Source organism: Prionailurus bengalensis, chromosome F2, assembly GCF_016509475.1.
Source record: "Prionailurus bengalensis isolate Pbe53 chromosome F2, Fcat_Pben_1.1_paternal_pri, whole genome shotgun sequence".
Classification (NCBI taxonomy): domain Eukaryota; kingdom Metazoa; phylum Chordata; class Mammalia; order Carnivora; family Felidae; genus Prionailurus; species Prionailurus bengalensis.
The window spans coordinates 73,697,219-73,712,370 of NC_057353.1; the positions used below are offsets into that span (position 1 = coordinate 73,697,219).

General features: G+C 40.6%; 1 protein-coding gene across 4 annotated transcripts in view; it reads left to right on the top strand.

Annotated features, from left to right (window-relative positions):
- EFR3A (EFR3 homolog A) overlaps positions 1 to 15,152 on the top strand; it is a 107,049-nt gene that overhangs the window by 32,629 nt on the left and 59,268 nt on the right. For 3 of the 4 annotated variants that reach the window (XM_043601777.1, XM_043601780.1, XM_043601778.1), the window contains exons 2-4: positions 5,983 to 6,059; positions 10,722 to 10,849; positions 12,555 to 12,705. In XM_043601777.1, the coding sequence (XP_043457712.1) occupies positions 5,983 to 6,059; positions 10,722 to 10,849; positions 12,555 to 12,705 (356 nt within the window). Of the gene's footprint in view, positions 1 to 5,982; positions 6,130 to 10,721; positions 10,850 to 12,554; positions 12,706 to 15,152 lie in introns of those variants that run through there. The other variant, XM_043601779.1, reaches the window with a different exon arrangement.

Genomic DNA, 15,152 nt, shown 5'->3' on the forward strand with positions numbered 1-15,152 from the left:
TGTAGAAATATACATTGAAGGCATAAAGAATCAAAATCCTGTAATCATAGCTGTTCCCATTTAAAAGTATGCAATTTAGTAAGCCTTAAATATGGCATTGAATTCCCAGTGTATTACTTGTAAGAATTGGGATAATGTAATTGCTGTGTAGAAGATGCAGATACTATTCTGCTTCTGTAGATCATAAAAGAAAACTAATTTGAAGTCATACAGTTGGTTCTCATAATAGGGTCTAAGCATTCTTCAACTCCAGTGTCAGTGTTAGTAGTAACTTCCTTTTGTTTTAGAGGATAGATTTATCCCAGGTACCCAGTGCTGTGTTGGTGTTCAATAATAGAGACATTAATGGTTTAATAATGGAGACATTAATATTTCTAGTTAGATTTAACTTATCATTGGATAATATAGTTTATTGAAATAAGTAGCTTATTTTAAAAGGAGTCTTGGGGCACCTGGGTAGCTCAGTCACTGGAGCGTCAGACTCTTGATTTCGGCTCAGGTCATGATCCCAAGGTCGTGGAATTGAGCCCTGCATTGGGCTCTGCGCTGAGCGTAGAGCCTGCTTGAGATTCTGTCTCTCCCTCTGCCCCTGTCCCCTGATCATACTTGCTTTCTCTCTTAAAAAAAGAAAAGGAGTCTTTATTAATTATTCAGAACTCCTTCGCACCCCCCACCCCCAAACTCACACCCACATAGCAAGCAAATGTTGTCACAAAGTACTCACTGGTGGGCCAGCCTCTTGGAATACTGTCCCATTAAGCAGAATTCTCCCAGCACCTTTGTGTGCTCGTGTGCCTGATTCGACCTATTTTTAGTTCAGCTGTGAGGTTTTCTGTTCAACTAGCTACTCAGGTCCTTCCCTGAATGCCTCTGTGGGTAAGGATGGGTTGGAAATTAATTCTAACACCTCACCATCAAATTCTAACACAGAAGAAGGAGGCTGCCAGAGGTCAATGCACCTCACTCCTGCCTGAGATGAGGGCCAGGGGACATTGGTGAGTCCGCATGAGAATGATGTTAGTAGGGAGTTAAGGAGGAGAAATTATCTTGGGGTGCCTTTAAAGAAGAAATGGTTAATTTAGGAGTATGCAGAATTTGCTAAAAAATACGTTACATGTTTTTACGTGGCTTCTATGTTGCAGGCACTGCTTATGTGTATTATTATAGTACCCCTAACCCTGAGAGCTAGTACTCAGCCCATTAATCGTGGAGCCCCATGAGCCTGCCTGTATACTCATTCAGCTTGGCACTTCTTTGGGGTCAGTTTTTCTGTTTCCAGCTGCACCCATGTTCCATTTTCCCATAATTCTCTCACTTGAGACGTGCTGTTTGTACTAGCGTATCATAAGTAAAGTTCTGAATTCCTTCTGCTCCAGGAGAATAGTGGACTCCGTTCTCCTTTTGTACTGGAATTAAATATAAAGGGAGAATCCTGTTGACTGCTCAGATTTGCCAACTGCTTGAGGCATTCTGTGATACGCTTAGTCCTTTGGAAAGAGAACGTTGGGAAGGGGTTAAAAATAGGGTGGTCTGGGGTTCAGACGAGTTTATTGGAAGGGATTAGAAGCGAGGATGGAGAGAGACTGAAGGAACGCTTTAAGGGAAAAAAGCGTGTAAGTAGCTTTATTTTTTTACTTCTTAAACTCTCAAAACCTGCTTTCATTGAACTAGCCACACGTTCTTTTGTAGTATCTTGTTTAAACTCTTTGGTCTTGGCAGCAGAATTTGATATGGATATTATCAAGTTCTTGATAGCTTTACACTTGATGTCAGCAGCCAGTAAGATAAGTCACAGTGCATTAGTGCCCTCTGCTAATTAATTGCAAGTGACGTGAACTAGGCACGTCCTGAACAGTGGTGTAAGGATCCAGAAGCACAAAGATCGACTAGAAAGTAGTCTCTTACGACATGAAAAACTACGTTCAGGTACCTGCAGCTGAATTCGAAAAGCCCTACGAATTGACTTCGGCAAGGGAGTCAACCCCGTTTCTGTGGCTGAGTAGGTCAATGATTTCAGTTTACTTTGCTTCTTGTCATGTTTACAAGTACAGTGTTCTCTTCCTTAAAGTAGTTCATGTTACTTCTTTTGTGATTACTGTCGCCACAGTCATTTTGACGTTATATTCTCTTCAACATGTTCTATAGAAATATGAGTACATTGAAAGTTTGAAGCCTGGTTTCATATGTTGTCTCTGTAGTTGGTAGTTTTTCATTAATAGTAAGTAAGTAGTCAAGAAATTGTTTTTGGATCATTTTGGGTCTTCTGGAGAAACTCACTGTGATCCTTTCTTTCCCTGCATGGCTGTGCATTCCTGGTCTGTTCGTCACACTCATTCCTGCAGTCACGGTCGTGGTTTGGTTTGGAAACTGTCTAGTACTTGATTGTAGTGTGGCTGTTACCCTTTGAAGCCATCAGATCTGGGCTGGAATCTCGGCTCCGCTGCATTCCTTACCAGCAGGGTGCTATTGGACAGATGGCCTCCCTGAGCCTGTATCCTCATTTATCCAAGGGAGATGGTAACCACTTCAGCAAGTGGGTGTAGGAGTAAGTGAGGGATGTTGTAAAATACTTTGTATAACGCTGCACACGTCATGTTCAGAAAATGACATTTTACTGCCTCCGCCCCCCCCCCCCCCGAACTGGTACTGATACTGTTATGAAAGCTTATTGTGAACCATATGCAGAATTTGTTGAGATTTTTTTTAATTAAAAAAAATTTTTTTAACAATTTTTGAGAGACAGAGACAGAGCACTAGTGGAGGAGGGGCAGAGAGAGAGACGGACAGACAGACAGACAGAATCTGAACAGGCTCCAGGCTCCACGTTGTCAGCACAGAGCCTGATGCAGGGCTGGAACCCATGAACCATGAGACTATGACCCGAGCCAAAGTCCGACGCTTAACTGACTGAGCCACCCAGGCGCCCCACCCCAATTTTTTTTAATGTTTATTTTATTTTTTAGAGAGAGAGAGAGAGAGAGAGAGCGAGCGAGCAGGGGAGGGACAGAGCGAGAGGGAGACAGAGAACCTGAAGCAGGCTCTAGGCTCCAAGCTGTCAGCCCAAAGCCCGACACAGGGCTTGAACTCACAAACTGAGAGATCATGAGTTGAGCCAAAGTCAGATGCTTAACCAACTGAGCCACTCAGACACCCCAAGATTTTTTTAAAGTTTATTTATTTTGAGAGAGAGAGAGAGAGCGAGAGAGGCAGAGAATCCCAAGCAGGGCTTGATCTCACGAACTGGGAGATCATGACCTGAGCCAAAATCCAGAGTTGGACGCTTAATGCACTGAGCCACCCAGGCGCCCGTTTGGTGTGATTTTTGAACGATTGGTTTACAAGCAAAGGTTTTCATAATGTCTTTAAGATTATCTCTAGGGCCCTCAGGCACCTTCTGCTTACCCATTGTAGTACTTCTCTTACTGCGTTACTAATAATATCTACCTTTTATTGAATGCTTGATATATATTATATTGCTTGAATATAATTATATTCATATATATGTTCATATATATTATATGCTTGAATATAATTATATTGCTTGAATATATATAATATTGCTACCTTTTATTGAATGCTTGATATATATTATTGAATGCTTGGTATATATTAAAACTTTCATTTTTTAATTTTACCAGTAAGTATGAAGAAGGCATTTATTACACCATTAAACTGATGAAGAAACATAGGCATAGTAAGAAAAAGTAACATGCCCACCCAGCTAGACAGGAAGAGACCCTGAGGTCACCTTGGGCCTGTCTGACTGCAAAGCCCATTCCCTTTAACACCATCTGGCCTGTTTGGCATTTTCCTTTTTACTCCCGTTTCTTGCAGTGGACCTGAGCTTCCTGAAAGTAAGAACTGGATTTTGTGTGTATTCCAAGTTCACATTTTTTCTAAAGCCTCTGTAAAAGCAATGTGTACTATCCAAGAGTGTCAGTGTAAGTGCAACCTAATGGTATTGAGTCTTTTCTTATCGAAAGTAACATACCATTTTGATGGGGACCTTGAGGCAGTAAGACTTGCTTTTCAGTCCGCTGTCAGTCTCCTTGCCACCGTAGCAGCTGGAGTGTGCTATTTTTGGCCTCGCGAAAGTGTTAGCAGAGCGCTCATCTTGATCTTCTTACCAGGTCACAGGCGTTTTTCGTCATTGCATTCCGTAGCTCGGTGCTCTGTATAATGAGCACTCGATACGTATTTGATTTTAATTCTTCAGTGTGTTAATATTTATCTGAAATATTTTTATATTGTCGCGGGCAGAAGTAGAACTTTTGCTTACTTGGCTCTTACCTCCCTCCCCTCCCCACTTCTTTTCCTCTAATAATAGGACCAGTGTTTTTTGCTTTAGGATTCTAAAAAGAGTTCAGGTGTTTTGGTGTTAGTTAATTGAAAAATTCGGACTCTTTAGAATTTTTTTTCTTCTGTTGAAGTAGAAAACATTCTGAACAATAGCATTTTTACATTATCAGCACATAGTGCCAAGTGTATATTGGTGAAATTAATAAACTATTTTTTAAGTAAGTTTATAAACTCAAGAGCAGGGATCTTTTCTCTTTTACACTTTCTTGTATGTGTGGCATCTGGTATGGTCTTAGGCAGATGGTAGGTACAAATAAAATATTTGGGTGTTGACTGATTTGACCACGGGTATCTGTGGTGTTGTGGGAAGAACATGGGGTTACGGAGTTAGACATGGGATGCTCACTTAGCCACTGCTGTTGAGTAAGTTACTTGTTCAGTTCTGCTGTACATCCCACTCCCGTAAAGTAGTGGTAATAATGCCTCACTAATTTGCTGGAAGTGTTACATAATGTATGCACAGTACTCTGTGATCACTAAAGATGCTGTGCAGAGCTTAAGTCAGTCTTGTTTTTATCAGTGCTTTATTGACTCTGCTCTGCTGCAAATCTGTACTCAGTCTTACTTGTTTTGGCCAGTGCTGGGTGCTCCGTTGACATTTAGTATATGACTGCATGCATGAATGGTACATACTTCATGAGCAAAGTGAGATCTGGAGAAGTTGTCTCTTGCATAATCTTACTCTATGAGATAGTCGTAAAAGTCTGCTTATATCTACTTCTTTTAACTTCTAGCTCAAGCAGTCTTTCATACTATATTTTGGTTTGTAAATACATACAAATGTACACATAAACAGAGACACACATACCCTAGTTTTATAAATCATGGGAATAATTTTATAGTGCCTCCAGACCAACATTCCTGTTACTAGCTTTCAGGACAAGAAAACTGATCCCTCTCACTTACATGGTTCTTTCCAGATAGCTAATATGCTTTACCCAAGGCCATGTAGGCACTTAAGTGTAAGGCTTGGAATGTACCCAGATATTCTGGATCCCGATCCATTGCTCTTTCCAAGATACCAACGCCTGAAACTATAATAGAGCAGGCTTGGAGCATTTTTGAAATTCCTGGACTTCCCTTTGAGGTTTTGTCCCCTCACTAATGTAGTTCCTCATATGATGCCTTGTGTAGATAACACATACTGAGTGTTTTTGCCAGCCACTAGGAGCAGACCGTCTTTCAAGACCCCTGTGACAGGTGCTGTAGGTGGATTGGGCCAGGCAGTGGGAGAGTGGGGTGTGCGATGCAGAGAGTAGTGGGAGATGAGATTAGAAAGGGGTAATGGGGGTATGGATTATATGTTTGCTTAAAGGGTGAATTTGGTAAGTTTTGTGTATGTGTGTGTACAAGCGCACACTTGCCCCCAAATGATGTGAAATGGAACTTTGGAATGATTCATTAATATATTCATTTTGATGTGGTGTCTTTGGGGAGGGGAGAGGAGATTTAACTTTTTATTTCTTAATCGGTAATTGAATTCACATGCCTTTTTTTTATTATCAGTGCCAGTTTGAAGGTTTTATTTTAAATAATTCATTAATATTCAGAAGCCTGAATTTCTAGGTCCGTTTACAATATGAATAATCTCGATACTTTGTGTTTTTACTCTGTTTTGAATAGGAGTGTGTTGCTGCTGTTCTGCTTTGCGTCCTCGCTACAAACGCCTGGTGGACAACATATTCCCTGAGGATCCAAAAGTAATTTGATCTACATCTACTGATCCTTCTCTTTGCTGACCCATCCTTCCCCCCTGCTGACCTCCCTAAGGTTTCCCTAATTTCATTTCTCTACTTTTACTCCTAAATCTCATCCTGTACACTGCTATTTTTATATTTCTCTTTTTCTACTTCAAAATGACCCATGCTTGCTTGTCTAATTTTCACTGATCCTTTTCGTAGATCAGTCTAAATTTGGCATGATGGACAGATGGCGTCCTCTTGTCTAGATAGTTCCTATATTTAAGTAATACTTGACAAAAATTTATGAGCTGGTGCCGGATTATTTGTACGAAATGCTAAGAATACAGCTGTGAACACAGACCAGGTTTTCTGCTCTCGCCAAGCTCACAGACAAGGAAAAAATTGGCAATTACAGTGCTGTGTGAAAGAATGTTATGATGAAGCACGCCGTGCTCCTGGAGCAGGTCGGAATGATACCTAACGTGGGCTTGGAGAACAGAGGCCTTCAGGAAATAAAATCTGCACTAAGATCCAAAGAATAAATGGGTTGGCCATTCAGTTTTCAGAAGAGAATTGAGAAGTAAAGGAAGCATGTTCCAGGCAGAGTTTGTTCTCTTTTTACTTAAATGCTTTAAAATTTTTTATAACCGTTAAACTTTATTGTGGAAGATTGCAGTTTTCAGAGCAACTATATTTGAATGATTTTGTTTGACACCGTCCTGAGTTTTCTAAGTTACCTTTAGTCCAGGGTTAAATGGATATGAACAGAAAAATGTTACATGGGTTTGATTTCCCAAATTTGCTTTAAAACGTAGTCAGAGTGCCTGGCTGGCTCAGTTGGGAGAGCGTGTGACTCTTGATCTTGGGGTTCTAGGTCGAGTCCCATGTTAGGTACAGAGATCACTTAAAAATTTTTAAAAAATCTTTAAAAAAATTAAAACGTAGCTAATTACAGAAACCTTTGGTGATCTTAACAGTGATTTATATATTTCATGGTATATGAGATATCTCATTTTAATGAAATCCGATTTCAACATTCAGCCATTTAGAAGAGGTTAATCAATTACATACTATTGACTGCCAGATATCCTGGATAATTTGTGACAGGTAAAAGCCCTAAGATATGATACGGTACCTGCCTTACATAGCTTTCCATCCATTGCCTGACATAAAGCCAAAGCATACTAAATATTAAATCAAAATGCATAAATTAGTAAGCAAAATGTTAAGTAAAACAGGTGGTAAAGTTTTTGCCTCTAAAGCAGAGGTTTTGCTGTGGGGTGGCAGTCTCTGGGAAGCATTCTCGGAGGAAATGAGATTGCTGAGCTTTGAAGGATGTATGCCATCTGGAGAAGTGAGATTAGTCTCTTTGTTGCAAGTGAGGGGCCTGAAGAGAAAAGACAGAGGAGTGCAGGAGAAAGCAAGGGGTACGTTTGAGGTGAAGACCCTTGAAGTGAAGGTTTAAATAGCCTCATTGCAGAGGGTAATGGGTGGTAATCGTGCTGACCATGATTTCTGATCTGAAATTCCAGACATGTCATTTAATAGACTGAATATTCAAGTCATTTCCTTGAGGAGTCTGGGACATATGGTTACTAAAGATAAGGTGGAGGCCAGATTATAGAGGAATGTGAATGACAGACCGGGCTTCTACTTCGTCTGCTTTAACTCCTCATAGGCAGTGAGGGACTTTTGATCACCGGAGTGCTGATAGGTGGATTAGATTAGTGATGACAGGTAGAGAATGGTTATATAAAGAGTGTTTTTGCCAGCTATTGACTGACTGATTGATTGCCAAGTATTAAATAAGATTTGTTTAAATGGAGACTTAAAAAAATTTACATGAACCTCGCATACATGTGGCAATCATAACCCAGTTGACCTTATTTGTTATTATTAATTTATGCAACAACAAAAAAAGGTCTCGTGTGTCTAAAACAGATCAGGCAGTAGGTGCCCAGAGTGCAGGGGTCTACAGGTTACAGTCCCTGCCTTCAAAGAGCAATCTAGTGAGGGGGACAAATAACCAAACCGTTTCTTATCATTATTAACCATGTGATCTTGGACAGGTACCTCAGTTTCTTATCCTGAAATGGAAATTATAAATAGTACCGATTTTATAAGGATCTCATGGATATTAAATGAGTTAATAGAATTCTTGGCTCACCCTTTCTTCCCTAGTGCCCATGACAGTGCCTGGCACATGGTTAGTGCTTGATTAGCATCCGCTTCACGAGTAAAAAAACAGCGTGACGGAACACAGCGATGAGGGCAGTGCGCTGAGCTGAAGGAACGTTCAGGAGGGGCCTCTCAGCCAGGCTTGGGAGGGGGGTGGGAGGGCGCCCCGAAGGCTTTTGGGAGGACTTTGAGACCTGCAGGATGAGTAGGAGTGAGTCATCCCGGTGAGTCAGAGAAGCATCCTTAGGCAGAGGTGAGTTGAGTGACAGGAGTCCACAGACCAGTCAGACTGCTTTTTATAATGCTAAAAGGCGGAGCAGTGGTAGCCTGGAGAGGGAGGAGGACTGCAGAGGAGGACATGACGAATCTTCTGCAAATGATAGAAATGTTTTGGGTCTTTTTTTTTTTTTACTGGTGGTTTCATAGATCTATGACTCTAATAGTTCAAATTATATACTTGGGTGTAGTTTATTTTTTATCTTATTTTAAAAAATGTTAATGTTTATTTATTTTGAGAGAGAGAATGAAAGAGCAAGAGAGAGAGAGAGTGCACCAGGGAGGGACAGAGAGAGGAAGAGAGAATCCCAGGCAGAGCTTGATGGGGGGCTTGATCCCACGAACATGAGATCATGACCTGAGCCAAAACCAGGAGTCGGCCACTTAACTGACTGAGCTACCCACGTGCCCCTTGGGTGTAGAGTATTGTGTATAAATTATTCCTCAATAAAATCAGTGAGGGATTAAAAAAAAAATGGATGAGAGGCAGTCATATTCAGCTGATGATGTGGAGGGACCAATACAGAAGGAGAGGTCAAAAAACCAGGAGGGGCCACCTAGGTGGCTTAGTCTGTTGAGCATCTGACTTCGGCTCAGGTCATGATCTCATGGTTGGTGAGTTCAAGCCCGTTGGCTTTGTGCTGATAGCACGGAGTCTGTTTGGGATTCTCGGTCTCCCTTTCTTTCTGCCCCTCCCCCGCTAGTGATCTCTCTCTCTCTCTCTCTCTCTCTCTCTCTCTCTCAAATAACCATTAAAAAATTTTTTTAAAACCACCACCACAACAAAAACCCAGGAAAGAGAGAGGCTAACTGATGGAGTGAAATCCTGGGCCGTATGAGGCAGACAGAAAGAGCATAAGCAAACGTTTCTCTAAGATGAGTCCTTTGAAAATAGGGGTCTTTTGTTTTGCATGGGGTAGGGTTTCTTAATTCAGGTTCTATTGACCTTCTGATCTAGTTAGTTCTTTGCTTTTGGGCTATCCTGTGCATTGTGGGATGTTTGTTAGCATCCCTGGCCTCTACCCGAAATGCTGGTACACCCCCTGCCCAGCTGTGACAACCCAAAATGTCTCCAGACATTGCCCCACGGGGTGCAGTCTCCCTGGTTGAGAACCACTGGTCTGGAGGGCACTGAGAAAATGGGGGTGGAGGGTTGCCAGTAAATTCTACTCCAGTGGCTTCCATCTTCTGAGAAGGAGGAGAGGAGCTCATTTGATGTCAGAGAGGGAAGAGAGGTGGCTGTAGGAGCAAGTTTGAGGACAACCAAGTAGGTAAAAATAGGAGGGATTGACTCCATTGGTGATGGAGCAGTAGTAAGGCAAAAAGCCAGAGAATATGGAGGGGCCAGTAGAAAGCACAGATTTATAAAATTTTCAGTTGTAGATTCACCATTTAACATAATTCTTTTTTTTTTTAAGTGACCTCTACACCCCATGTGGGGCATGAACTCATGACTCTGGGATCAAGAGTCGCGTGCTCTTCTGACTGAGCCAGCCAGGCGCCCCTAGCATAATTTTTCTGTCTTCCTTTCCACCTCCTCTGACAATCCTAAGGAACCCTTAGTTTCTTGGGCTATATATGACCAAGAAGTTTAGGCTGAGAATTGGTTTGTTGTCTAAGGGTGGGGAGAACCATCGGACCTGTGGCCTGGGTCTCCCTGTAGAGGGCAGAGACAAACGAAAGTTTGCTGATCCCACACCAGGGGACTCTTGTTTTTTTTTTAGTATGTTGGATGAGCAGAGACACACGCAGTCCTTAATACATTCTCATTTATTAATTAAGGCTTTGTAATGATATCAGCAACTTTGAATCATTTTAACAACATGTTCACTGTCGTCTATGTAAAGGAGTAAAATCGACAATGTAACTGTAAAATTTTAAAATCGAAATAAATTTGTTTGAAATCTTTCCACATTTTAAAATACATCTCATTCCTTGCATATTGCAGTTAGTTGAGCAGTCTCTATTTAGGAAGGTGTTACAGTAATTCATCACTTATGAAGGTATATTTAAATGTTCTGCCTAAATGGGACATTTGTTTAACTTTCTGAAAATTCTGTATCCAGAATGCCATAAAAGGAGATTATCGCCAGAAAGTTTCAGCCTAAAGGATGGATTTAATCACAAATCCAGAAGGGGGCATGTGAAGCAAGCAATGCTTGGAAATAAAAAAAGTATCTATGAAGATGTGGACAGCCTACTTACCTCGTTCTTCTTAACTTTTAGGATGGCCTCGTTAAAGCAGACATGGAGAAATTGACATTTTATGCAGTATCTGCTCCAGAGAAGTTGGATCGAATTGGTTCTTACTTAGCAGAAAGGTTGAGCAGGGATGTTGTCAGACATCGTTCTGGGTAAGAAAACTAATCGCTGCTAACACTCTATCTCTGAAAATGCTTCCTAGGCTCAATCATGCTATGAATTGTTTTGTCATCTAGTCGCACAGAGATGCTCTGTGGAGGATAAAAGTTGGAATATTTTACAGGGAAATATGTCATACCATATAGATGCTTGCAGCTTTTATTACTTTCCTGATGGTCATGGGTTTTTATGTTGTTGTTGTTGTTGTTTTTTTTTTATGTCTATTTATTTTTGAGAGAGACACTGTGAGTGGGGGAGAGAGAGAGAGAGGGAGACACAGAATCAGAAGCAGGCTCCAGGCTGCAAGCTGTCAGCACAGAGCCCCATGCGGGGCTCAAACTCACAGACCATGAGATCATAACCTGAGCCGAAGTCGGCCGCTTAACCGACTGAGCCACCCAGGCGCCCCCTGATGGTCATGTTTTAAGAATAGACTCATGTAAGTTAATGGAGTGGCCTTTGGCTTAAACATCCATTAATTTTTGATATTTTAATATTTCTCTAATGGAAATAGTAGAAATTGACTCTCTTAGGGGCGCCTGGGTGGCGCAGTCGGTTAAGCGTCCGACTTCAGCCAGGTCACGATCTGGCGGTCCGTGAGTTCGAGCCCCGCGTCGGGCTCTGGGCTGATGGCTCGGAGCCTGGAGCCTGTTTCCGATTCTGTGTCTCCCTCTCTCTCTGCCCCTCCCCCGTTCATGCTCTGTCTCTCTCTGTCCCCAAAATAAATAAAAAACGTTGAAAAAAAATTAAAAAAAAAAAAAGAAATTGACTCTCTTAGTGTATTAATGCGATATTATAATTTAAAAATCAGTCTCTAAATTTGAAACAAAGATTCTGTTAACCAACCGATTTTTATCTATCAGTGGAATAATAAAAGAGATAATGAACGAGAACTACATTAGGCTTAGATATTAAAGGTCCAGAGTATGTAAGCATGCTGATTTGAAACTGTGCTGACTGTATCCCTACCTATAAATGAAGGTCTGCCTTCTTAGTCTATTCTCTGTGGATGAACAGTACTAACTTGGATAGTTTGGATTACAAATAGTTTTCCATATTCATTTTATGATCCTAGTTTTCTAGAGAACTCCATTCTTCAAGTGATACTGGTTTGCTCTGCTTCCAAATTATTAACTGCTTAGAACACTATAGTGAGTCTTGATACAAAAAGTTCTATAATTATTGAAGCAAAGGTATCTAAAGTCAATTTTCATTTGTGGTATGAGCTTTAAAATCTGATGAATTATAGGGTCGAATTTATGAGCTGTTTACTGATGATATTCTGTTGTTGTTGGTAATGTTTTTGTACACTTACATTTACAAATACAAGTAGATTATATTGGAAATTTTAGGCACATTGCCTATAGTAACTGTTTTGGGTTAGATACGGAGATAATATGGTTAGAAGTCTGGAAAATGGTAGATGTCCATGTTTACAAAGAAAACTGTACACAAAGCTAATGTTGAAGCTCTGGAAGAGTTTGGAGAGGAGGGAAAATGGTGCCATTTTGTATACTTCAGCATGAGGGTTATTGCATAATCTAAGATCGTTAGTACTTGTGAGAAGTTTTCACTTAGAAACTACTAAATTTGCCTTTCTCTGTCCTGCGCATTTACATTTAATTATTCCAGTAAAGAGCACCTAGGAGAATTTGGAGAGCTAGAAATGCTCTGACATTATTGTTCTCTTCTATTTAGGTATGTTTTAATTGCTATGGAAGCCTTGGACCAACTTCTTATGGCTTGCCATTCTCAAAGCATCAAGCCATTTGTAGAAAGCTTTCTGCATATGGTAGCAAAGCTGCTAGAATCCGGGGAACCAAAGCTTCAAGTGCTTGGAACAAATTCTGTGAGTAAAACTATTCTCTAACTTTCAGATTAATAAGCATCTCGAGAATTGGTCTCTTAGAATGTTTTTGCCTGGTAAAGACACCTGCTCTGGTCAGGGCGGTGGGACAGACAGCACAGATGTGGAGGATTAGAACTCTGCTCAGTGGGCGGGGCATGTGACTCTTCATCTCGACGTGTGTGTTGGAGCCCCAGGTAGGGTATGGAGACTTTTAAAGAATAAAATCTTAAAAAAAAAGAAAAAAGAAAAGAAATAGCACCGTCTCTATCTTTTTTGTTGCTCCTTGTGAAACCTCCACTACCACCTGATCATAAAGAGCATTGGGAAATCTTTTGGCCATAAAGTCGTAAAAGTTCCTTATACTCGAAGGCAGCAGGAGCTGCTTATGTCAATGACACCTTGGTCTGTACTCTAACTTGTGACTTTCAATAAATGGAAAGAGAATAAAGTTTCTCCTTCTAAAAATTTTCCAGAACATTCAACTTTTGAATGGTCATTTAAAAAATTTCTGATTTATTTAAAGTAATACGCTTATTGTAGCAAATGTGGAAAATTAAGAAAATATGAAAGAGTAAACAAGACGTTTGTAATTCCAGTTTCTGAAAGTAATCCTTCAGTCTTTTTCTTTTTTTAAAATATGTATTAGAAAGTGGGGAACATGTTATAGATAGACTTCGTGGGTTTTTTTTTCCCCACTTAGATTTTTTTTTAACATTTCCTGATATAATTTAAGGTTTATTTTTATGAAAAATATAAATAGTTTAATCTTTTCTGGAACATCACGCAGCCAGCGTGTAGCGTGAGAATCTTGAAAATTGGAGTCTGATCCCTACCCACCAATGCCCGCATCACCACTTAATGTCAGTGTGGACAAATGATTTCACCTCTTGAATTTCAGTGTTGCTGTCTGTAAGATGGGGAGAAGGATATCTTCTTATGGGGCTGTTTGAATGATTAAATGGGAACTTGCGTGAACCACCTAGCACAGTCCCTGGCACAGAGTAGGTAATGAATGTCTGTTTAATCGCAACGAGGAGTAGTATTTGTGGCCCTTTTCTAGATAATATGAATCATAAAATTAGCATTTAAGACTGGTGACTTAGCTCCGGCAGAATTAATTTAGAAATGCCTTGGTATCATTTCATTTTCTCACATCTGTTCTATTCTTATTTCAGTTTAGTTTTTAGGAAAGTGTTGGTAAATCTGGTTGAATAATTCTTTTGGTGACAGCCTTTCGAGCCATCAGTCTGTATCCTAGCAGGTGTTCATATATATTTAAATTTGTAAGTAAAGTCACAGTGTTGCTTTAGGCGGTCTAGTACCCAGAAGTAACACATCACTGAGTGACTGGAAAGTTAATGAGAAAACAAAGTACACAATAAGGAACCTTAGGGCCAGGTCTGTGAACACGTAGGATATTTAAAACTTCCCAAATACATAGATTTTTTTTTTTTTTTCATATCTAGAAAGGAGGTAGAATAAATTTTACCATCTCAGTACTTTTCTTCTCTGTTGAGTGTACATTTCTTTCAGTTTATGTTCCCTTTCCTTGACTCATCTAATTGGTGTAAGTATTACTCATGCAGGTGTTATGTCACAACTGTCAAGGAAGACTTGGTGTCCATGATTAAGGAGTACAATTTTCTGCAGGTTTGGTTAGGCCCAACTGAGGTTATCATTGAAGCACTGTCTGTATCTAGGAAATGTAGAAGAGCTTTAGAGGAAGACCTTTCCTTCTCTCAGAGAGCGGGCTCACTCACTCAAACTGGATTAAAAAGTTAAATTTAATACTTATAATGCTATATTCCTGATTTTCTAAAGTTTGTTAAAAATTTCCTTTTTTATTTTTTTTATTTTTGAGAGAGAGAGAACACGAGCAGGGGAGGGACAGAGAGAGGCAAAGAAAGATTCCCAAGCAGGCTCTGTGCTGTGAGTGTAGAGCCTGACGTGAGACTCGAACCCACGAATTGCAAGATCATGACCTGAGCCGAAACCGAGAATTGGACACTTAACTGGCTGAGCCACCGCAGTGCCTCCAAAAGGAACTTTTAATTTTTAATTTAATTTAATTTTTAATTTTCTGTTTCTAATGTTTATTTATTCTGGAGAGAGAGACAGAGCACAAGCAGGGGAGGGGCAGAGAGAGAGAGACAACGAATCCGAAGCAGGCTCCAGGCTCTGAGCTGTCAGCACAGAGCCCGACGCAGGACTCAAACTCACAAACTGCGAGATCATGACCTGAGCCAGAATAGAGGCGCCTTGGTGGCTCAGTTGGTTAGGCATTCGACTCTCTATTTCGGCTCAGGTTATGATCTCAGGTCATGATGTTGCAGTTGGTGAGATTGAGCCCTGGGTCTAGCTCTGTGCTGTCCATACAGAGCCTATTTGGTATTCTGTCTCCCTTCCTCTCTTCCTGCCGTTCCTGTGCTCTCTCTCTTTCAAAATAA